The sequence below is a fragment of the Polistes canadensis genome, unplaced genomic scaffold, assembly GCF_001313835.1.
Source record: "Polistes canadensis isolate GaletaPanama2010 unplaced genomic scaffold, ASM131383v1 scaffold_46, whole genome shotgun sequence".
Lineage (NCBI taxonomy): Eukaryota > Metazoa > Arthropoda > Insecta > Hymenoptera > Vespidae > Polistes > Polistes canadensis.
In genome coordinates, this window is record NW_014569593.1 from 1 (window position 1) to 25081 (window position 25081).

Consider the following 25081-nt stretch of genomic DNA (forward strand, 5'->3'; position numbering starts at 1 on the left):
GATATTATTTGAAATATATATATTATATCATTAATCGAAGTGTATTATATATACATATGCATAGTGAATGATACATTAATGGTTATACTGTAAAAAATGAAAAAAAAAAAAAAAAAAAAAAAACAAAATGCTCTTGATGAGACATCGGTAGCAATGTAGCTCATACTATCGAAAAGAGAAATAATTCAAGAATTCATTGTAACGATTTATATTTCGATTAACTAAGATTAATAATATACCCGTTGTTCCATGACTTCCCTACTCAATAATACGTAAGTAAACGGATTTCATTATTATTCAGTTTTTTCTTCGATTAATTCTAGATACTACCATGTATAAATGTTATATTAATTATAGAAATGAATATACATGTGTCAGTATTTCTATCATATACATATGTGGAACTGATCAGTATGTAGTAATAAGTCTCTCATAGAAAACATATGTTTTCATATTAAGTAATAATTTTATTTTAACAATACTTGAATGGTTTTAGGTTAGCAAAAGATGACAGTATTAGAAACAGAAGAAGATTCAGATAAACGGTCTGTGCCACCGAGAAAAAAATTTTGCTTATCTCTCTCCAATCGAGAACGTACATTTTCTAATAACATTTCGCAGCCCCCTCATACTTCTTCCAGAGGGGGCCTCTTCGATAGATCTGACTTCTTTTATAGTTAGTATATAAATTTAATTTTTCATTCATATTCATCTATTTATATTGTTATTTTCTACAATAGTATTTAAAACGTTATTTGTGTTGCTAAGGTACAGGCAAAATGATGAATGGTTATCGCAATCAATTGAGCAATCAGGATGGAAGTTATGATATATCAGGATTAGGAACGGAAGGATTAAAAATAGCTACTTTATGTAATTTAGGAAATACGTGCTTCTTGAACAGCGTTATATATACCTTAAGATTTGCACCATCGTTCTTACATAATTTACATCATCTTGCTACTGATCTATCTAATTTAAATGACAAACAACTACAAACTAAAGTAAATTATTGTTTCTTTTCTTCTGAAAAATCTCAATGTATTAATATTACGTTAATATTAGCGAGTATGTAATTATTTTATTACGACAGATCAAATCTTCGTCTTTGGGTAGAACCGGTGTATCATTAACGGCAAGTGGTAGTCGTAGTTGGAGCAGCAAAGATTTATTGGCCCTAGCTGGTCCAACCGGCGAATTAAATAAACCTCGAATACAAATAGCTACTGAAAAATTACATAGTTTGTTTATGGCACTACGAGCATCAGAGGCAAGGGAAAATTGTGAACCATACCAACCAGATGCATTTTTACAAGCACTTAGGTATGCTTTCATGTAAAAATTTATATATTTGAATGCAAGGTGATATTAACTTTAATTTCTATAGGGAAGTAAATCCCATATTCGAAGGAAATCAACAACAGGATGCTCACGAACTTTTAGTTTGCTTACTCGATAATATCAGAGAAACTTTTCAACTTTTAGTTAGACACAGAGAAAGTCAATTTGGTCAAAACAACGCAAGTTTCTCAGAAATTTCTGCTGAACAGCAAACAGACATTCAATCAGAAGATAGCAATTCAAGCAAACGCAGTGTAAGAAAATCACGAAAGAAGAAGAAGATTACATCTCGAGGAAGTTCTATTTGTTTAATTCCATCTAATACAAATGGCGTTTCTTCATCTAGGCCATATGAAAATGGTCATGTTGAATTTTCCGAAAGTAATGGAGATATAGGAAATCATAGACCAGAAAGTAAGAAGTGTTTTATCTCCGAAGACTTCGAAGGTATCAGTTTGTTAAGAACAACATGTTTAGAATGCGAACATGTTACTGAACGAAAGGAAACATTCTGTGACATATGTGTCCCCATTGATGTTAATAGATCAAATGAAAAAGGTATCCTTAATTGAATATATATTAATTGTATTTGTTATTTCAAACAGTATTCTTTAATAATATTTATTATTTTAGATGATGAAGGACGAACCGTAGACAGTAGCGAGGTGTATAGGCGTGCTGTAGTAACTAGTGAATTTTTGGTTGGTAGGGATAAATATTGGTGTGCACGTTGTTTGAGATATAATGAAGCACGACGAGCAGTTTGTTTCCCTTGTTTACCTCGACTTTTGATCTTGCAATTGAAAAGATTTTCCACCAAGGCTGGGTGAGTTGATACAATGTCATAGATTCATAGATACAACATGCATTTAATATAAATCATAAAAATAAACAAAAAAATAATTGGAATGATAAAATTATAGATCCATGGAGAAAATTAATAATCATATGCCTACACCGTTAACGTTACAATGCTTTTGCGAAGAGTGCTATAACAAGCATGTCCATGGAAATGTTTCAGCGAAGGATCAAATGCACGAGTATAAATTATATTCAGTTATCATGCACCAAGGTGCAACTATGACAGCTGGTCATTATGTTGCTTATACCCGCTTACCCGATGAGTCTGCATTAGCGGAATACTTTAATTGTGACAGGGATAGTAAACGTCAAACAACTGGTCAAAGTAGTAGTAGCACAAATACAAATTCCTCTTCCTCCGATAAAACGTCGGGTATTTTTAAATACTTCAAGAAACCAAGTGTTAGTGAGAACAAGGAACAATTAGTCAAAGTTGGATGTCGCAGCATGGATTGTTGCGGTTTTAGAAATTCTAAGTATACTAAATTATCTGAACAAGGGGTTTGGCTAGAGTGCGATGATGAAGCTGTACATGTAATTCCGCTGAGACAATTAGAAGATAAATTGGCACCAAATCCACGAAATTCTGCGACCCCTTATCTTTTATTCTATGTGAGATCCCCAAGGTAAACCTTATTCTTTTAAATAATGTCGGATGTCTATATTTAAAATTAAAAGTCTCGAAGATAATCGTGCAAAAGGCCTCACTCTTTTCCTCGCCAATATAAAAAAATATATATATGAAAAAAAAAAATAAAAAGAATAAAAAAAAATCGCGCTATGATGTTAAACACACATTCCAGATATATATATATATATATAAAAATATTTATCCTATACAAATTGTATTGGGTTTAGATGGATGTGAATAATTTTCGTAGAAAATAAATTATATACTACAATTGTCCTGTAAATCGATCTTTCGAAAAATATTACATTAAATTATTATTTCAACATGTTAATCACACACGATAATTATATTAGTTACAGTATATGCAATCGAATCAATAGATAAGAAAGAACATAAATTTTTATTTATGTGGCAATCGTCCTTTGTCCTTTTTTCCAATTCCAAATAATGGAGATCAATCTTAACAAATTTACCATGTTTGTATTTACCCGCGATAAGTAATCTCGCATTGCAAACCGCGAAGATTTTAAAAAGCGTTCTTCGATTGGCTTGTTCTTTTTTAGAAATATATCAGCGTTGTTATTGGTCGAACGAGAGAAAATGATAAACATGAAAAGTATTCTTGAACGCATATTAATAATTTAAAGAATTTTGACGTTAGAATAATGAAGAAAGATAATACAAATAATTACGCTGAATTAGACGTGAAAATATTAAAATAATAATTAAATGCATACATATATATATATATATATATACGGGCTTACGATTGTGGCGGCATCTGCGCTATATAGTGGCGGATTCTCAACATATGTTGGAATTAATGTAAATTCATAGATCGTAGGGAAAGGGTAAGGACGGCGGAAAAGTAAAAGAAGGAGGGGGAACATGCGAAGAGGATAGAGGAAGAAAAGAGAGAGATAAATTGGTATGCGTTGAAAAGAAAGAAAGAAAGAAAGAGATAGAGTGACAGAACCGAGTAATAAGGGAAGAAGTAGCGGGAATGCGCATGCGCATAAACACCTAGTCTCGAACCGCGACGATCTTTCGCGAGTATAGTCTTGCGAAGGATCGAAAGGACTACACCCTGTGTTAAAGGAACGGTGAATTAATTAAATCCTGATAGATATATATATTTACTTTTAATCGTTTAAATTACTTGAATAAAAGACGAATTTTCAAGTCGTCAAGATGAGTCTCTTGTTGGAAGATGAAGAAATTGACGAGTAAGTTAATTTTATTTCTTTCTCTTTCTCTCTCTTTTTTTTCCTCTCTCTCTTTTCTCTCTCTCTCCCTCCCTCTTTCTTTCATTTATAAATCTTCCATTTTTTGTATCATTAGAGATTAAATGTTGTTTTTTTAAATGGAAACCGTACCTCGTTTTATTTAATTTTATTTATAATTTTTAATTTATAATTTTGTTATCTTGGCACAGTTTGCGTTCGTCAAGAGGTTGTTGCGTGTGATAAGGGTTGGGTCACGACGTTTTACATCCTCTCATTCTCTCTCATTCTTCTCTTTATTCGTCTTCTTCTTTTTCATGTGCCTTTTTTCCCGTATCACCTTTTTTCTGTTTCACATTGTCTTATCTCAAGGACCTTTTGTTCATTTCGTTCGAAATACACAAGCCCTTTATCTACCGATCGATTTTTTTTCTTACTTTTTTTTCTACAATACGCGGAGTTTTATTTTATTATTTTTTTTTTTTTTATTTTTCTTATGTGGTAGTAAAACAAGATACGAACATTATTACGTTTTGTCGTTATTTAGATATTTTTTTAAATATTTATAATTTAATAAAAACAACAGGCGCGATTTTTAAAGAATATTATATCACAATTACTGTTTTGAAACGAACTTAACGTTTCTTTTTTTTTTCTTTTATAAATAAATAAAAATGATATTAAAAATATTATATTTAAGTATCCAAAATATCGCATAACGAAAAGCGATATTAGAATTCGATGATACGTTTTACATGAAAATCGATTCCACGAAGAAGGTCCCCAATGTAATTATAGACACGATTAAATAAAACAATTCGAAAGCCCATTTTAAGCACGCGATCGCACGACCTAAACCTAATCTCATATTATTTCTATCTTAAAACTTTCTTATATTTTTATTTTTTTTGTTTCTTTTTTTTGTTTTTCTCAAGATCAACTTTTTAGTAAAAAATTACAGTTAGCGTTAGGTGATACTATTTAAGAAGAAGGAGAAAAAGATAAGAGTTCATAAATACAAGTTCGAATGATTTGGTTGCTCTAATTCTAGATCTAGTTTTAACTTTACATTTACCTCTGTCTCTCTCTCTCTCTCTCTTTCTCTATCTATCTCTCTATCTCTCTCTAACACTTGTTGAGTTTCTTTGATGTTAGTTCTCGTCAGTAAAATCACGTTTAATGTTTCTCCTCGCGAATGCATCCAACGAAACCAAGCTCTTTTCGTGATCTTTTAAAAAATATCGAATCTAACTTTTATTCACATATAACACGTTAGTATAATATTTTATATTTATTATATTATGAAATTATTATATATTATTATCAATAAAATATTGATTTCAATTTGAAAGTTGAATAATCCTAAAGTAGATTTCCGTGTAGAAGAATTTAGAGATTTTTTATCACAAGCAAACATGAATTATTTCAAATTGATAATAAGGGGCGGATACGAATACTCCTATAACTCATTGTATGTATGTATATGATAGTATATTTTAAAGTGTACGTGTATATATAGGGTGTCCTGTAACTAGTGATACAAACAAGCAAGGAATGATTCAGTTAAGTGCACGCGTATTCTACATTTTTGATTTACAATTAATTTTTCATGCAGAATCACTTCCTACTTGCTTGTACCATCAATTACAGAACACCTTGTTTATGTAGATATGTATATCCGTGGTATATTTAAAATAAGTAATCTTATCATTTTCGTTTTCAATAAAGAATTGGCACATGGCAACGTCAGATAAATATTTCGAGTACCTATCGATTTCCATTCATGCGACATATAGTACGGTGAACTTGGAATCGATCGGAAATAATTTCCTTTACTACCTTTTCTAATCCCTTAACATTTAAATATAACATTAAGTATTATTACAATATGATTATAAATTAATATCCATGATTTTTTGTATATTAATTATAATTAAAATATATTATATTAAATGTAATTACTTTTTAGATCGCGCACGTGATCAATTTTGTTGGAAATCATATCGTTTTAGGAGTAACACATTGTAATTCTAAAATCACATTTATTTAATGATTAAACGTAACGGTATAATGCATAATAATAATAAAGTGGTTTAACTAAATACGTGTCATTTTCAATAATGCGGAATTAATGGAAAATAGGAATAACGTTCTGTATTCGTTATAGTTTGCTAGATATAAACGTGGAATCGATGTGTTTCTATTAATACCAGTATTATAGACTACTATGTAGAATATGTATAGTATTCGTATCGAATACTATATGTAATATGTAATTTACATGTATATGTAGATAAGTGAACATGTTTTTCCGTTCTACAAATTTTTATTTACGTTTTCTATTTGAATGATTTCAGTTCTATTTAAAAATATGTTCATTTTAACTACAATTAAATATCTCATTTGACTTTTTATAATTCAAACATTTTCTTATAATGAAAATAAACAAAATGATACCGGTAGCGAGAATTTTTTTGTTATCAGTGTTTACTCGAATTACATATTCCCTTTCGACGAAAACGAAAAAAGGAAAAAAATCTAGGGTCGTTTACTCGTGTTAATGACGTGTGAAACGAGCAAGTAATGTATTTCAAGGCTACTAGCAAATGGTAGGTTTTTAAACGTGACACTTTTTAAAACATGGAACATACATTCACTTATACATACACACACACACACACACACACACAGATATGAGAATATATAAGTAATACTTAAATACAAGATAGTACTTTCCTTCGAATCGAAGTTGGTAACTTTCAATCTTAAAAACTTACGTACGAAAGAGTTTTAAAACTATCGTTGAAATATTCTAAGAAATATTTTGTTATATTTTTTTTCTTTTTTTTAATTCAATAGTTCGAAAATAATTTTAAGATTTAGAGTTAGGCTCGGTATAATTAAATGTAAATTAACGAAAATCTCGATGCGAAAAACGAAATTACTTCTTCCAACAATCCAATACATGAATACACATACAAAAAGCTGTATACAAAGTATTATCTAGCATTTTCTTTAAAAGGACAATGAATAGAAAGCCGTTCCTGTATGATGTGAGATTTTCTTCCTGCCATTCGGATTTTTTTATTGGATTTTCCAAATAAAAAAAGGATTTAATTGCTTTTACGCGAATAGATTTTTCTCTTTCTTTCATTTATCTTCCTTTCTTTCTTTATATTGAATTTCCTTTGGAATTTGATACTATTGTTCACTTCAATTTTTATTATTTTTTTTTTTTTTTTTTTTTTCAAATTTTACAGTATAACCATTAATGTATCATTCACTATGCATATGTATATATAATACACTTCGATTAATGATATAATATATATATTTCAAATAATATCCTATTAAATATCGTCAGATCCTACTATAAAATAATTCACATTAGATTTCTGCTTAATACGTTTCACTTTAAATGGTAGTTAGAAACGTTTGCGGTCTAAAAATGGACGTACTGCTAGAGGTGCAACGACTTCTTACTTCAGACTACCATGTACTCCTACCCGCAGCTGACTTCTAGTAATAAAAGGAACCAAAAGGAACTAACGAATGTGATAGATAAAGACAAACATATATATTTTATGAACGTTAACTTTCCATCTTCCTTGACCTATCAGTTAATAGTTTTTTCGATTGAACATTAACCTTCGTTTATAATTGAAATAAAAATACTACGTGTATATATTTTTGTGTTTAGTTTTGTAATAAAAAAGAAATCATTAAAATAAATACAATAAATAATAATTTTATCTCTGAAACTATATCTGTAATGATCTATAATTTTCATTAGATTTTCAAAGAAATTAAATTTTCTATTGGTGGGAAAAATTGACCAATGACCGATCATTATTAATTGACCGAAATTTCCTAACGAGACAAGAGAAAGTATGTTATACAGCACAAAAAATTTGACATAGAACCGCAACAGTAGAAAAAAATGAAAAAATGAAAATATTTACCTATTGTTTATATATTATGCATAATGATTAACCTATTTCTTTTCACTATCCTATAGGTTGTTACTTTGGAAATCAATTTTAAATATATCCCCTGCAGGTATACCAACTTTACTTTCATTTTTTCCAAAGTGCGCTTGCGCCTTGAATTTGTGATGCGCATGCGTATAACATACCTCCCACTCATGACGTCACCATTTCATAATTATTCAAAGTGTAATAATTATTTTATACTAATTAACAACGAAGCTATATACAATGAGGACGATCGTGATAGGCGTTTGCGTCGAATTTGTATTGTTGAAAATAACTGAATATCGAGTACGATAATTATCCACGAGGGCGGCGGTGATGTTCTTAAGTTTAGATTTAAGTACGTGTGATTTTATAAATAAACAAATGAAATTAATAGTTCTCTTTGATGTTTTTGTTTTAATTACTGTTTTTATAAATCAGACCAAGCGACTAGACGCGCTCTCTAGTGGCAATAGAAATCATCCTTTCATTATGAATATTGTACCCACATTTATAACACGGCGATCATTCTCCTTGTATATAGGCTCCATGTAATTAACGATAAATAAAAACTATTTAATAAAATAAAGTTGAGAGGAGCCGGACAAACAAAAAGTGAGCAATTGATTGAAAACAAAAAAAAATAGAAAACTTCATTGCTTTGCTTAGAAATAAGAAAAAACGTTTTCGATTTTTCAATTATTAATAACTAATTAAATAATTAATTAATAACGTGAGTAATTATATATGGATTTTGATTGAGGAATTAGTGAGCAATTAAAAGTACTTTTTCATTTTTTTCTGCTGTTGCGGTTCTATGCCAACTTTTCTGTGCTCGTTTCTTCTATTTTATTGCCGACGATACGAAAACGTTTGTTATCATTCGTAGAATACAGTGGATAAAATAGATCTCTTTTTCTTTATATTTGAATTACTCATCTCCTATAAGTGAATTAATATACGTATATCATTTCCGTTTGTATTCTTACATGTGTGTGCGTAAAATTTACCGCCAATTTTAGTTTCTGCGTAGTTACTTTTTGAAGATTTCCCTAGAATGATGACGCGGTTATGCGAGTGGGCGATTGGAAACCATAAGTGCGCGTTTGGTGTTCGTGATATTTATGTGCAAAAATAATGTGTTTTCATAAGTGGATGAAGGAAACGGATATTATCTTACCAGGATAGATTTATTCACCGTCGATAGGAAAAAACTACTTGGCCAAAGTTGTATCTTCATCGACTGTGATTACTTTTCAATGGTCAATCCTACCTGTTTATGTAAATACATACATGGATTTTTTTAAATATAAAATTAATAAATTTATAAATATATGCTTAGAATATTATCATTAATTTAATTGATTATACAACATTTAGTTTTCTTTTATAATAGAACAAATCGATTGTTTAAGAATCAAAGATACAACATACGTCAGGATTTTTAATATCTATCAAAATTTTGTTTCTACTATAATTGGCGCCATATTCAAATGCTTCGTTGATATTATTTAATCCGAATATCGCTGATATACGTGGACATATCGTACCTTCTAATCGATAGTCTAGTAAATTTTCCATAGTTTCTCTATAAAAAACAATATTATAAATATGATTATACGTTTAAAAAAATGTTGTTGTATATTATTTTAATAAAGATCGAAACTAGCCTATATATAAAAGGATCGCCATTCTTATAATGTTCCATTGCCAGTGTTAAGATGGTATAATTCAATGGGAAAATATATCGATATGAATACTTCGAATCTCTCGCATAATCGAGAAAAGCAACTGTTCCTTCGTGTTCCAAACTAAGTAACAAAATTATTATTATTGTAAATTGCATCAATTAACATTTTTCAACTTATATATTCAATATATTTATATCATTATAACATATAATTATAAAATTAATGAAATAAATGTAAGAGATTAATTAAATTAGATTAATATTTTATAATATTTGTGTTGCAAACTTAACAACAACAAAAACGTATACTATTATTATTAAAATTTTTTAAATCATGTTCACATTAAATTTTAGATAAATATTTTCAAACCATTTAAGAAGATTTTCAAAATCCGTTCCACCAATCGTATCGATAATTAAACGGACTTCTCTTTTGCCAGTAATTCGTTCTAATTTGTCGCTTAGTTCACATCTATTTCTATCGATAATCGCAACAGCACCAAGATCAATACTAGACGCGAACAACGTCGAACTATTGCATACAATAATTGGCTGGGAAAGCGTTAATTAATTATTTCATTAATAACTTCTAATCTCAATCATTATTATTCTTTAATTATTAGGCTTTACCTTAGCTTGAAAGATGCATGCTGCGATATTAATGGCAGCCATTGCAGAGAACATCGAATTCGTGTTAATTAAGAGATACTCGTCTTTTTTTAATTGAGTTCGACGACCAAGGATTAAAAATGGCGAAAAATAATCGTCGGTTAAACTCGCTGCATCTCTCATTGATAAATTCTTCTTTTTTCCGAGACTAAATACATTCTAATTTTTATCGCATTATTAAACTCGATAGAAAATCCGGTATATTAGTTTTGCAAGAAATTTCGAAAACAATTTTCCGCGAGGGAAAATATATATAATAAATATATATAAAAAAAAAAAAAAAAAATAAAAATGCAAAACATTACAATTATCGAATTTTTAAATGAATTATATCTTACCTCATGATGAACAATGCACGTTTCTGCGAATGCACCAAAATTCGGATAAATGTGAACCAATACTTCTTCGCCCCAATAACAATGATTTTTTTCCTGAGCTACTTTGCCTATTTCTACAATTTTACCGGATGCTTCAAATCCAAGAATCGTTTCTTTCTCAACAACTCTCCGATGTTCGTTAGCCCACAATAACATATCGGTCATCGTAATACCACAATAATGGACCTCGATTCTAACCTTTTGTTAAAATTCTGCTTCCAATTGAACAATTTTTTCATTTCCATTCCCCCTTCCTTACTCTTCAATTTGTTGTTTAAATTGATTAACAATTCAATTTCACTAACCTCTTCGTCTCGAATAGTTTTTTCTTCAACAAGATCGAGTCTGAGATCACGTGGACCATATAATTTGGCAACTTGTATCTTTTTTCCAGTATAATCCCTCGATTTCATTTTCAAAAGTTTAATAATATTATCCAATTTCATTTTGAGCCATGACATTTTATTATTATTAAAGACGAGCACGATTCACGATGATATCAATTTTTCTTCGCAAAATATCATTATAGCATTTATCGATTTAAACGTAGCATACATGTCTCTTACATATAATTATATAAATTGTATTTTATATTTATTATTATTTATTTTTTTTGTGTATATTATATCGCTATGGCAATGCGATATTTCAAAGTTCGTATCTTATAAAGAGTCACGCCATGTCGGTGGTGAGTGACCCCTCCCCTCACCATCACTATGAAACCATCATCTCATCAATACTACACTATACTCGTCGTTCAACCTTCTCCCATTTCCTACCATCCCTATAAGGTTGTTTATCCATTCTCTCTGCATTTGGCATTTACTAATCTTCTTTAACCCTCCTCCTTCGGTCCTTCATGAAAACATTACTCCGAGTAAATATATATACATAGATAAATGATAGAATTGACAATAGGAATATAATGTTTTAGAGGTTATCACGAATGTATTTTATTGTCTTCTCTTTCATTCTTTCTCTACCTTTCTCTATTCTCGTTTTGCATATAGTATATAAAGCGTACCACCATAAAGAAAGAGAGAGAAATATGGTCTTTGCATCATGGTTTCCTGATCATGTGAGGCCAACCGTTGCGACTCTCGATGATTCCTAAGATGGCTTCTCTCAAGTCTTCTCTCTTTCTTTCGAATTCTTTTAATTATAGTCATCCTCTCTATTAAAAGTTGGTTTATTGTAAAATAATGAAAGAAAATATTGAAAATTATTTATTCTGAAATATAAATAATAATTCATATTACTTATAGGGGTTGTAGTATTCTTTATTCACTTGTTTATTACTTTATTGTTATTATAGTTTACATATAAAAATAAAAATGGAGAAAGTAAATTATAATTGATAACAATTAAAAAAAAGTAATAACTAGTCGTTTTGAACAGTAATGTTTTATTTCTTTATTATAATTAAATATATGTTGGTATCTCTTGTAATTAACATATAGAAATAAAATATATTGAATGATTTATTAGAAAAATAATGACAATGTAATAAAAATAATGATCTATATTATAAAATAAATATTTTTACGTATGCCGATAAAATTCTTGTGTAAATATTATTCTAATTAATTGGTTTATATTATTGATATAAAAGTCTAGTGACTCTGAAAGATTACCAACCCATTTTTCTACAACCCTTGGATAACGAGATGGTATTCCTTCTAACCTCGTCGACATTCTCTCTGTTTCTGTGACCAGAGGAAGAAGATACTCGAAAGCTTTTAAAAGCGAAACGATAGAATTGTTGAACTCTTCGTAACATGTTATCCTGTTTCGTGATTTTCTAAGTTTGGTATCAGATGGCGACCGTTGATGGACAACAAGCCAGGACCACTCGAATCCTGTAGAAAGAAGAGTTGTCGTTTATTTTTAATCGAAGGATTCTCAAGTATCCAATAGTATTCCATCTAAAGCCTCTGTGATTTCGTGAATTCCTGTTCCTTCATACTAGCTAGATGCTTTTAAAATCATTCGAGCGGCAAATTTTCATTCCTTAGGTCACTATAATTATGTCTTTTAAGGTTGGTATTTCTTCTGTTTCTAGTTCTTGTTTACATACTTGTTAGATTTATTAATATTTTGTTTGTATTATTATGTCACACCAAAAAAATAGTTTTATGAAGAAATGTTAAAGATAAATTGTAAGTTGATATCGACACTTCATTTTGCTTTCTTTTTTTGTTTTTTCATTTTATTTATTTTCCAAGAAAAAGTATTATGTACAAAATTCGATTGCAAATATTCGTTTTCTGAATGCTTGAATTTAATTATAGAAATATTTGTTTTTTTTTTTTTCATACTCTTAAGATAAAATTTATAATAACATTTTTTTATTATTCGTTTCTTTATTTATGACAAAATAATATAATATTAAAAAAACTAGTCGCGTGATAATCTCTTGTATTTACATTTCATTTCAATGTGAACACGTTCATCTGTATAATTTATAGATTATTATTTATTTATTATCACAATCGAGGCATAGATTTTATTACAAAGAAATTAAAATAATTATATATATTTGTCGTTTTAATAAATAACAAATTGTAACATATTCCATATAATAAATGTTAACAATTAAATAATAATTATATTTAAAAAAAAAATATTCATATCTCCCCAATTATATTTCGTGAGCGTGAATTTAAGTTTAGAATGTCTATGGAACTTAATAATTCACTAAAAAAAAAAAACAAAATATACATTTCCCGTGGGATTAAACAAAGGTTGAAACGTTTCTTCCATACTTTCCTGATCGAAGGTGTATCGTATTACACGTGACTGTAGTCTTTCGTCTCGTTTCACCAATCCGATAACGGAAAGAGTATGAGAAGGAAAGAATGGAAGAAAAGAAGGAAGAGGAAGAAAAAGATAAATAGTAAAAGAGAAAGAAAGAAAGAGAGAGAGAGAGTATTGATTGCAAGGATGTTGCAAGTTGCATTAAAACAAAATCCAAGGAATTTATGGATTGATGTGAAATTAGCATATTAATAAGAAAACCGGCGACAACGGTCAGGATAACAGGACGAAAACGAATATCATCGAGGTTAGTTTGACCTCGAAGGATCCGATCACCTTTATCGATCTCCTTGAATCCTCTGCATTCCTGATTACCGAGACTCCGCATTTAGAACTCAATGGAGCGAAACTAATTGTCCAACGTTACGAACTTAACTTCCTAAAGGCCGGATCCTTTAGGTAGGTTACCGACTTTCGTCATTGTTATCCAATGCAACCATCCAACCAACAACCTTCATCTCGTTCAACCTTCTCGTTATGAATGGAAGGAAGGCGTTTCTTCCTACTTTCTCATAGATCAGTTAAGATTCTATCCTATATTATAAGGAATTAATTCTAGAAGTTTGATATTAATGAAACGATTGGAAAAATTTTAACGATTCGTTTTCTTTTTCGTAAATAATTATTATAATATTGTTTAATATATAGTTTATTTATAATAAATGGTATATTATTATAGGATAAATTTATAGAATATGAAGAGATATATTTTATATAGATAGTATTCGATTTATTGATTTTTTTTTATATAGTAAGTAGTTGTTAATAATATGTTGGAATGATTTATTAGATTATTAATAAAATTCATTTAAATTATTAATCTTTTGTATAATACCTATTTTTTCAATAGAATGATCTTATTTTTTTTTTGTCATACACATTTATTGCTTCGACGAACACGTATGGGTTTAAATATTTGGATCGTTTAAGAAACATAATTTTATTTTTAAATATCTATGACAAAACGTAACTGTGATACCAATAGTCGTCGTTGTAGCACGTTCTAAGGGTAGAATCGGTCATCTTTAAAATACTTTCTACAAATTTCAATCCTTTTTTCTTTTGTTGCAAAATTTTGTCGACCCTAAGTTACCTCTTGAATTTGTATGATTTCCTCTTAGCCAAGGTATCATTTTTAATTTCTCTTTCATTTTTTTTTTTATTTCGTAAATTGAGATTCAAGGTTACATACAGGTTGTTCGTACTTTTGAAATTGACAATGTCGTAGTAAATTATATCGATCTTTATAATATTTTTTCTTATTGAAAAAGAATATAATTTACATGATTCTCCTTTATTCTCTCTTAATAAATTGTACACTTCGATTTATGGGAAATACAAGGTTGTCATACTACCTGTGCACTTAGTAACTTACACAGGTAGAAATGGTGAAAATGGCGAACGATGCCATATTACATGCGCAGTGTAAACAACTCCGTTACATCGGCATAACAGGAGAATAAAAGGAGCAAAGAGGTTTAACGGGATAAGAAACTATACGAAGTAAGGGGGAGTATATTGTCATAAATGAAAAATTTATTTAGTCAATATGTATAATTTCTTTTTATAACAGCAATTAAAATCATAGGAAACAGAAAGCTCAAAGGAGAGAACGCGTATTTAATCGAAACTGTGTATTTCAGCAGTTCTGAAAATTAAATTACATCAACATCCTACGAAAATAATTTAAATATATATTTTTTATCAAAATTAACAATTTTTAATCAATATTTATCTAATTTACAATTTCTAATCTTACTCGATTAATTTAAGATTAAAATTAGTTTGGCATTTAATTAGCAATTGCGAGAGATAATATAAAAAAAAAAATAAAGCCTGAATTGTAATAAAATATTTTTTTTTCTTTTTTTATTTATATAATTAAAGTAAGAATATTATCGATAACCCATACGAACATCGTATTAACATGTATATAAATTTATCTATCATAGCAATATTAATGATAAATAATGAATGACCAATCAAGATTACAATAAATATATTTTTTCATTTTCTTCCATATAAAAAATTCAAGCTATACATATAGTGTTTATATTTTAATTTTAAACATATTCCAAGATAAAATTATTATAAACATTTATCATTATATACTCTTATAAAATTCGACAAATAATATCTACAAAATAAATTACTCTCATACTAATAATAAAACAAAACTTGTCTCCATCCCTTACCCTCTAGGCATCACACATGTTAACCCTAATCATACCAATAAAGCTTAAGTATGAGTCAAGCAATAAATTGAACGTATAAGTATGGTGGGGCCAACGTTCAGCCCTAGCAAGGGTCGATTCAGCATCAGACACGATCCAAGTAAGAAAGAGTGAGATGGTGAGAACTGTGAGAGAATAAGGGAGGGAGAATCTCATCAAAGACATTTGATAGAGATAAATAGAGAGAAAGAGAGAGAGAGAGAGAGAGAGAGAGAGAGAGAAGAGATCGAAACATAAAGGAGAGAGAATATATATCCAAGGCCAAAGTAAGCTCCATTGGTCTCCTGTGATCCTGTTGAAAATGCGTGGGCGCGGTCTCCCCGAGGGCTGGCCTCGGCCAACGAAGGTCGCACCCTTTTTCGAGTGGCGCACGTATCTGACCCTTTCGGCCAGCCTCGCGGCCACCACTCGTCGTGGCCTCCTAAACGCGAGGAGACACACTCTATATACTCCCATCCATCTCTCTTTCTCTTTCTATCGGTCCTATCTCTCTCTCTCTCCCTCTCTCTCTTTCTCTCTCTTTCTCCTTTTATCTTGCTTTATTTCACGGTCCCTTTCGACCTCCCAGCCTTCCCCCCCACTACTACCGATCCTCCGTTGTTGCCTGCCTCTCGATACACTCTCTGGACCAGTCGCAGCATCCGAGCATTCCCTTCTTCCCAAACGGAAATTTCGCTGGAGGCATAGGGAGAGAGAGAGAGAGAGAAAGAGAGAGAGAGAGAAAGAGCCTGTGTGAATTCGGCAAACCCAGAGACGCATGCTCCTGCTGCTAACCCCCTCATTGATTCCTCTAACTGTGCTATAGTGTTTTACGAAAGAGTAAGAGAGAGAGAGAGAGAGAGAGAGATTTCTGCTTGGTTAGTTTCTCTCCCTTCTACTTTAGGATTCATCTCTGATCCTCCTCTTGCTTCACCACGCATGCCAAAAACAGCCTTCTTCGTCTAGATAGGCACTGCCTACACTTAGGGTACAACCTCGTGTCAGATTTTTTCTTTACTATCTTTGAGTGTTTAACCTAAGGGTTTCGGCCGGAAGGTATCGATCAATATATTAGGGTAAAATTCTCTAGTAATATAAGGAGTGCATTAGTGCATTAAAATAATTGTTAATTAATCGAATAAATGTGTATTGTAATTTATAAGCACTGGGTATATGTTCGGAGCACCGTCTTCTTCGAAATTTACCTTCAGACTGGCACGTTATCCTCTATGAAAGTCCTTTCATTGAAAGTTATTTATATGACTTTTTCTGAAATAGGAAATTTTATTTTTTATGAATATTATTCCCTTTATTCACATGCGCAACGTTCGGAAGGGCATATAAAAAAAAAAAATATATAAGAAATGTCGTTTTTTTGAATAGTTCGCGTCAATACTTTTTATACTTATGGCTAGCGGATTTTAATGATTTTTATATTAAATTAAAGTTTACTCTTTTTTCTACGCGTAGAATACTTTGTCCAATTATAAATTTAGCATGTAAAGTTCATAAAATGTCAGAGAATGCAATGCTGCAAATTGTATAACTTTGCCATTTCTTTGAAAAGTTTCTGTAAATATTTTTTATACCAAGAGTGAATAGATTTTAATGACTCTCTTATATTAAATTAAAGTACTCCCTTTTTCCTACGTGTAAAATAACTTATCGAGTTATAAATTGATTTGCAAGGGTTCATAAAATGGCAAAGAAAAGTTGGCGGATCAGACATTGTTCACATTGTCTGTTGCCAAGTATTGTTAACATTGCCGGGGGCGGTTTGGCTTCTACGCCAAGCAATGTGAACAATGCCTGGAGGGTCAGGTAATGGGTACAATGCTTGACCCGACAACTTTTCTTTGTCATTTTATGAAACTTTGCAGATTGATTTATAACTCAAAATTATATATTTATATTATATTGAAATATATTGTTGTTATTTATTATAGATATGTTTTCCATATATCAGAAATAAAATAATTATTAATTATTAAGAAATTAGAAATGTGTGTGTGTGTGTGTCGTCTATATGAATATTTTCTATTTTTTAGGAATTATTGAAAATAATTTACTTATAATTAAATTTCTATCATATATAAGCTTAAAAATTTCTTCGATATAATATCTTTCTATGTAATATAATATTCAAAATCTGTAGGAAGAATAACAATGAAGGATCATTGTGTAGTAACACAAATCAGTTTTAATTTGTACTTTTACATTTTATAATAATATGGTCTTTTAGAAAAAATGATCAAATTCGAGAGAAAGATTAGACTTATATGGTCGATGGTTTTCTACCTTCTTTCCACTTCGTGGTTTACTACGCATGTCAAAAACATAGCCTGTGTTTAAGGAAAGCCTATGTTTAGATACAACCTGTGTTTAGGAACAACCTATGTTTAGGCAAAGCCTGCAATATTACAGTATGATGCAACCTCATGCTATTTTTATTGATTTAATACTTTAATTAAAACTTTGTCGAAGACTTTAATCAATATCTTATTCAAGTCTAATTAAACGTAGTCATACATATATTCGTCTGTATATAAAAATATATATTGAATTAATCATGTAAATTATTCTAATATATTTATTTGCTTATTATAAATCAATACTTAATTTAAGATCGATAACTAGATCTTAAACATACTAATGAACGTTCAACTTCCACATGCTAGATTCTGTATTTATCAGCTTTCTTTCACATATACAAAATAATTTCATGTAATCCATCTGTGAAATAGAATTGTAAGGATAACGTCAAGATCTTTTCTATTTTTCAATTAGGTTTTATTAATAAGACACTAATTTTCAATCTTAAAAATAAAACCCTCAACAATTCTCTAATAAGATAAAGAATAATAACAATACAACCAACCAGTTAATCAGGATAAAAATATCAGATCACATTTCCAATATATATCAGGGTGAACAAACATTTCGTGCGTATTTTTAAAAATGAATATTTCCAAAGTAAATTTTATAAAAAAAAAAAAAAAAAAAAGCAAACAAACAAACAAATGAAACAAAATTTCAATCCCATTATGCAGTTTCAAAGTAAAAAATTTCAACACAACGAATAGAAGGAAACTTTTGGTTCACCCTAATATACGTGTAGAAAGATAAACGAAGAAGAGAAGCATCATCGATCATCCCTATAGGGGATTCAGGGACATACATAATATAATATATAGATATATTTACATATAAAGGTGTATTAGAGTTATCACTAAAGAGAATGATAGAATTCCTTGGGGTTCCTGTGATCCTATTCGAAGAGCGGGGGCGGCTCCCGCGGAGGGCAGGCCGTCAAACTCGCGGGGCGGAACCCCAAGCTGAAGAGGCGGTACGGAAACGTTGTGCCTGTCCAGTCGCCGAATTTGAAAAAGGTTTAGGCACGAGAGAGAAACATTAAATATATGAGTTTCTAAACACTAGGTGTACGAGGTAAATGATTATTCACCATTTACACTCCTTTCAGGTAGTACGAAGGAGTAAAGACTTTCTTCGAATCATTCATAGATTGGCTTGTCAGATTATCTCGCGAGAGTGAGTGTGTGAAAGAGAGAGAGAGAGAGAGTGTGTGTGTGTGTGTGTGTGTGTGTGAGAGAGAGAGAAAGAGAGAGAAATGGAAAGTTGAGTCTGGGCTGGATGGAAACGCCCAGAGGATAGCTTCATCTTCGTTACATCAACTATATATATATATATGTGTAGGTGTGTTTATCATGTAGATTAATTTATTGGTATTAATTCTCTCTCTACTCACTTTATTTGGATATGTGAAGAGAGAGAGGGACAGAAAAAAAATAGATACATATATATATATATATGCTGATAAGAGAGATTTATTATATTTTATTTTGAGATCAAGGATATATTGTTTAGATTAATATTTTATTAAAATTCGGTCTACATATTCGTTTTCGGGGATTATTATATTATTATTTGTTATTATATTACATTATATTATTGTTTAGAATATTATAATTTGAAAAATATTGCGTTAATATTTCATTAGATATTTTGTTTCGTATTTTTATAAGAAAATGTAAACAAAAAGATTTATTAAAAATAATAACGTTCTTAAATAATTAGAAAAGTAAATTTTAATACAATGCGTAATATTAATATCGTTTTAATGTTATTAACAACGAGTAGAAAATTATTATTTTTTGTATCATTTTTTATAATAATTACAATAACATTCAATTAAAATATAAATGCTGATGGTTTTTAAATGACAGAATAAAAATGTTGGTTTGTTACAGTTGATAAGTAAAGCTCGAATGAAAATGACATTTAAATGGGTGGCTTAATTGGTAACGACAAGGGACCATCCCTCTCAATTAAGTTTCTCCACCCTAAGGGCGAAACTTCTCTTCTCCTTAGAATTTATACCTTTGATTCGAGGAGAACACACATCCCCTGTCTACTCGAACCAACGAAATCGACTTTTAACCACGTTGCCACCCCCGTTTAGGGGATCCCCGTTGAGGTTAACCGAACCACCTCTAAAAGCTCCATGACACCCTAGTCTACTTGTTTACTTTACTCTATTGTCTACCCATCGAGTTAATGTCTAACTTGATCATCTATTTTTTCTTTTCCTTTTATTTGTTTATCTTAATTAATAAATTCCACAGAAAACATCGCTTCACTCTTTCTATTCCAGGATATCTGTAAACAAACATATGTTATCCTACCACTTTTGTCAGGCTTCCAACCAACGATAGTTTACTTTTCTCTTTTATAAGATCCTGTTACTTTCCGACTAACAGACGGTTTCATCCATCTCAAACTTATTTTTATTTCTTTTAAGATTTCAAATATGGATGAAAGAGAAATGATAATATAACTTCGAAATTTGTTCTCTTTTAATTTCTCGTTCGATGTCTCATCGTATTATAATATTAGGATAACATTATCATATTTTACGTGATGATTTTACTTTGAGTTTGTGAGTAGAACAAATACTTTCTTAAATCATGATTATACGTTCATTAACGTCTAATATAATTATTAAAACAGCAAGACATAACATTCAAATGTTTACTTTTATTTTATCGATATTTTATAATAATAGGTTAAAACGACCTTTTTCATACGTATTAAAGTTTCTAAGTATTATAATTGTTGAAATGATGATATCAATTTATGAATAGTAAGTATAAACACGTGCATGTAATTAAAGTAATCTCTCCATATTATAGTGGACATAATGATTAGTATGTATCAATAGTACGCATGGTGCGTACGTATGAATATTAATTACATCGCAGGTGACATTGTTCAGGCATACATGGACGTGAAGGAGGTTTCCAGAGTATGTTTGCTGAATCAGTCTTTGCTAAATTTACTTTAACTGATATGTGAGAAATAAGTACATATAATTAGTCCAGTAATTACATGCCTGATTGAGTTAGGAGTGATATGTTTTTCATTATTTAATATACACGTAATAATGTATTAATTGTACATTCATCAATATATAATAACAATATAATAATAATAATTTTATATTATTATATATACAAACATTACAACATTAAATAGTATGAGATAACATTTATATATATATATGTATTTGTTTATAATTATTGTATTACGTAAAATATTTATGATAATTATTAACACAGGAAATAAGAGATTTAAAAAAAAAAAAAAAAAAAAAAAAAAGAAAAAAATAGTTACACGTATAATATTCAAGTAATTATTGTCTATGTGCATACATTTCTCGTATCAATGATCTCATGCAATTTAAATTTTTACATTGTTCTGTAGAAAACGAGCTTTAGAGATTTCGCCTCGAGACTTCCTGGATCGTGATTCACTTCCGGGCCGAGGTTAATATTAAATGTACGATCTCTTCCGGTTTCCTAGCACGATCACGATCATGATCACGATCACCTTTGTCATCCTCGATACTTATATTATATACTTCCGCGTACCTATGCTTCTACAATAATTTATTATATTCGATTGAAACACAGTGAAAGAAAATGATTTATTTCGTTTCTGTTTTACACATTAATATATAACGCAAAGTTTTATAATTAATAATAAATGATTATCAATTTACAAACGGATGTAATTAATCTTTTTCCTTTATCGTAATTAAAATCTGAATGGGACAATCACAAAAGAAAACAAAAATGGCAGCTATTAAAAAAAATTAATGATTCATTTCACAGATCGGAATAACCTTCGAATAAGTACACGACTGTAATTACAAATTTGTTTGTATTAAGCTTGATGAATGTCTAATAATGTATAAATTATAAGGAGTTCAATGACCGAAGAAAAAATGGTGGTAATTCTAATGGGGTAGAACGAATACAAGGAAAATTATCTTGAGAATTCCTCGATCGGATGTTATCCTGTGAGAAAAGCGTGGGTGGAATCCCAACTAGGCGGGTCTTTTTGTTCCAACCCTTAGAAATTCGAGCCTTTATTTCTTTCTTTCTCTATCATTGTCTTTTTTCTTCCTTTAACGATTAATATTTCATTTTTTTTCTTTTTTATAGATCTATCACACATAGATTAATTATATTTATTTCATACACTATTATCTTTTTATTTGCTTATTTTTATATAATTATTATAGCAATTTATTTATAATAGAAACCCATAGAAATTCGAATATTTTTGTTCCTTTTGTTTTTTATTTAATCAATATTTTTGCAAGATTATATATCGAACAGAGAAAAACTTCGAATAGAATTTTGATTTCTATTTTTGTGTCTATCATACAATTTTTAATATATAATATTAGATTTACATTAATTGAATAAACACTTGATAATAAATTTTTATTTTTCATATATAAGTATAATATATATAATATGATTTAAACAAATGAATATGAAATAAATTTATATAATTAAGAGTCGTTAATTTAAAATAATACATTTTATTCTATTTATTTATCTATCTATCTATATATATATATATCTATTTATCTATATGTATATCTATCTATCCATCTTTCTATCTGTCCTTTACTTATTTGACGAGCCGAACATTGTCGAAGAACCGAGAACTTCCGACGAGTTCTACTTCGACCAGAGAAGTATAAAATTGGTATAGAATCAACAGGTAATGTAAAAGCGATGCCGCCATTTTGATAAAGCGAGCAACTCAACCAATATCTATATATATATAATATATATATATATCTATATTGTATATAGGTAAAGAGAGAAAGAGAAAGAAGAGAAAAGCTTTCTCATCGAGGATGTTTGCCTGCTTCGAATATGTGAATATATTTTATTCAACCCTTTCCCTCGGGCTCAGGATTAAATTATTCTTGTCAAAGGGTTGTCACTTCAATCCCTTTTAGGACCATCCAAAACAAACAAAACTATATAGAAACGTGTTCGTGAATATAAAAGTATATACTATATATATATATATATATATAGAGAGAGAGAGAGAGAGAGAGAGTGAGAGAAGTGGGGTTGAGTGAAAGAAAGAGAAAGATAGTGATATGAATTGGCTTTCTCTCAAAGCTCTTATTACTCGGTTCTTCGAATACCCGGATACTTATTTAACCCTCGCTCAACGAATATCAGTCATTCTGACCCGATTCTTACAATGATTATATAATCCTAACAGTTGAATTATTATTGTTAAAATATGTAAACAATTACACCTCGATTTACTCGTAACGCAGATTAAACTGAATTACGGAAGGATATCTGACTACGAGTATTTATCATTTGTAATTGTTAAAAATTAAGTTAAAATTATATGACATTTGTATTCCGAGCAACCACGATTCAAATTTCATTATTCCAATAATCTATTGATTTACAGTTGTGAGCATCCTGTAAGGATCAATCAATGTGTGCGAGTGATGCAGTACGTATGATTGATTATTCGCATGTGTACACTTTTGGGATTGGTGAATAGGATGAAACTGTCATAAATATGTTTACTTATTTGTTTTTTTTTTTCACGTGATTAGCAATTAACGATTAGGGTTGATATTGCAAAACTATCAACTACAAGAAAATTATTTCTTCTCTATTGGATATATTTAATTATATTTTATATCCCGTTGTAGTTTCGCAATATATTTTTTAATAGTTTCTTTTATATAATATTGTATATTATATATAATTAATAATATTTACAATATATTTTAGTTCACATACAGTAGCGATATTATGAATATAATGATCATATAATATATAATAATTTTTGATTACACAGTGCTATTAGTACTGTCTTATAATATAAATGTGTGGGAAGCCTAATATTAAAATGCAATTTACCACAACCCTCGGTTAAATTACACATAGCTAACAACCTTGGGTTTATTTCAGCACATTACGCGGTAACGTGTCGTTATAAAATATTAAGTCATCAAGAACCCTCCCAGGGTCACTGTCCTCAGGGATTTATACTCATCGTCAGATCAGAATCTTGATTTAGATATACAGTTTTAATGAATAAATTGGAGTATTCGGATATCCGGTAATGGCAAGGATATTATTTACTTTCTCTTTGTCGTATTGTTTCTTATAATTATACTTATTTTACAAGAAAAAAAAAATTGGATAGAACGTGATCATTTCCACTAACACACACACACACACAAGCAAAACTACTAACTGAAATTTCAACCAACCACTCGATCCTTCCTGCTAGCCTGTGATCGAGGGATCAAACCAATAGACTACCGATAGCCCTTTCAATTATTCGAACGATCGGCTTCAACCAGGTTTCATGTTCGTCCACTTATTATTATCTTTCTTTTTTCTTTTTTTACCTTGTATTTATTTGACCCTTGTAATCATGATAAAATGTATATATGTGTATGAATGTAGGTCGAAGTGTTTTTCACTTTCTTTCTTAAAATCCTTGCAGATAACTCGACGGTTAACCTCCTATGTCGATCTTCTTTCCTGTTACATGCTCGCGTTATGATACCATCGATCTGACTCGTGCAAACACACTTACAATTAATTTATTTAATTATCATTAATATTGGAATAAATTTGATTATAGATTTAAGTTTTTAAATTCATGTTTGACGATTATCATCTGTCTTGTTATTATTCCATTTTTCTATAAACATTGAATTAATTGATTGAATTAAACAATCTCCTTTATTTTCTTTCATGTTTTTATTAATAAATTCATGAAATAATTTTTTAGAATAAGGAGAATTTAGATAATTTATAGTTCGAATTACAGTAGAGATTTTTATCTTATTGTAAGAAAGGGAAATTTGGTTCAGTAAATCGACCAGAGAAAAATATTCTCTGTTTATTTAAATAT

The 25081-nt window shown here is 29.7% G+C and overlaps 3 protein-coding genes and 1 long non-coding RNA gene across 4 annotated transcripts in view; 2 read left to right on the top strand and 2 right to left on the bottom strand.

Annotated features, from left to right (window-relative positions):
• Positions 1-52: 52 nt before the first annotated feature.
• On the top strand, positions 53-2956 carry LOC106785234 (ubiquitin carboxyl-terminal hydrolase 1). Its single transcript, XM_014745516.1, has 7 exons — positions 53-272; positions 497-676; positions 769-1004; positions 1094-1323; positions 1388-1899; positions 1975-2167; positions 2265-2956. Exons 2-7 carry the CDS (start codon positions 508-510, stop codon positions 2830-2832), a joined length of 1908 nt encoding a protein of 635 aa, XP_014601002.1. The 5' UTR covers positions 53-272; positions 497-507; the 3' UTR covers positions 2833-2956.
• Positions 2957-7282: 4326 nt separating this feature from the next.
• On the bottom strand, positions 7283-8051 carry LOC106785159. Its single transcript, XR_001381494.1, has 2 exons — positions 7515-8051; positions 7283-7426 (listed from the first exon to the last, which is right to left on the bottom strand). It is a non-coding gene; the product is annotated as an uncharacterized LOC106785159 (long non-coding RNA).
• Positions 8052-9133: 1082 nt separating this feature from the next.
• Positions 9134-25081, top strand: part of LOC106785229 (pancreatic triacylglycerol lipase-like) — a 34045-nt gene continuing 18097 nt past the window's right edge. Inside the window, exon 1 of the mRNA XM_014745509.1 lies at positions 9134-9311. The gene's annotated coding sequence lies outside the window, so the exon portion shown is untranslated. The remainder of the gene's footprint in view (positions 9312-25081) is intronic.
• Positions 9441-11095, bottom strand: LOC106785153 (quinone oxidoreductase-like protein 2 homolog). The gene is made up of 6 exons (XM_014745355.1): positions 11072-11095; positions 10728-10978; positions 10351-10548; positions 10091-10272; positions 9701-9841; positions 9441-9618 (listed from the first exon to the last, which is right to left on the bottom strand). Exons 2-6 carry the CDS (start codon positions 10929-10931, stop codon positions 9441-9443), a joined length of 903 nt encoding a protein of 300 aa, XP_014600841.1. The 5' UTR covers positions 10932-10978; positions 11072-11095.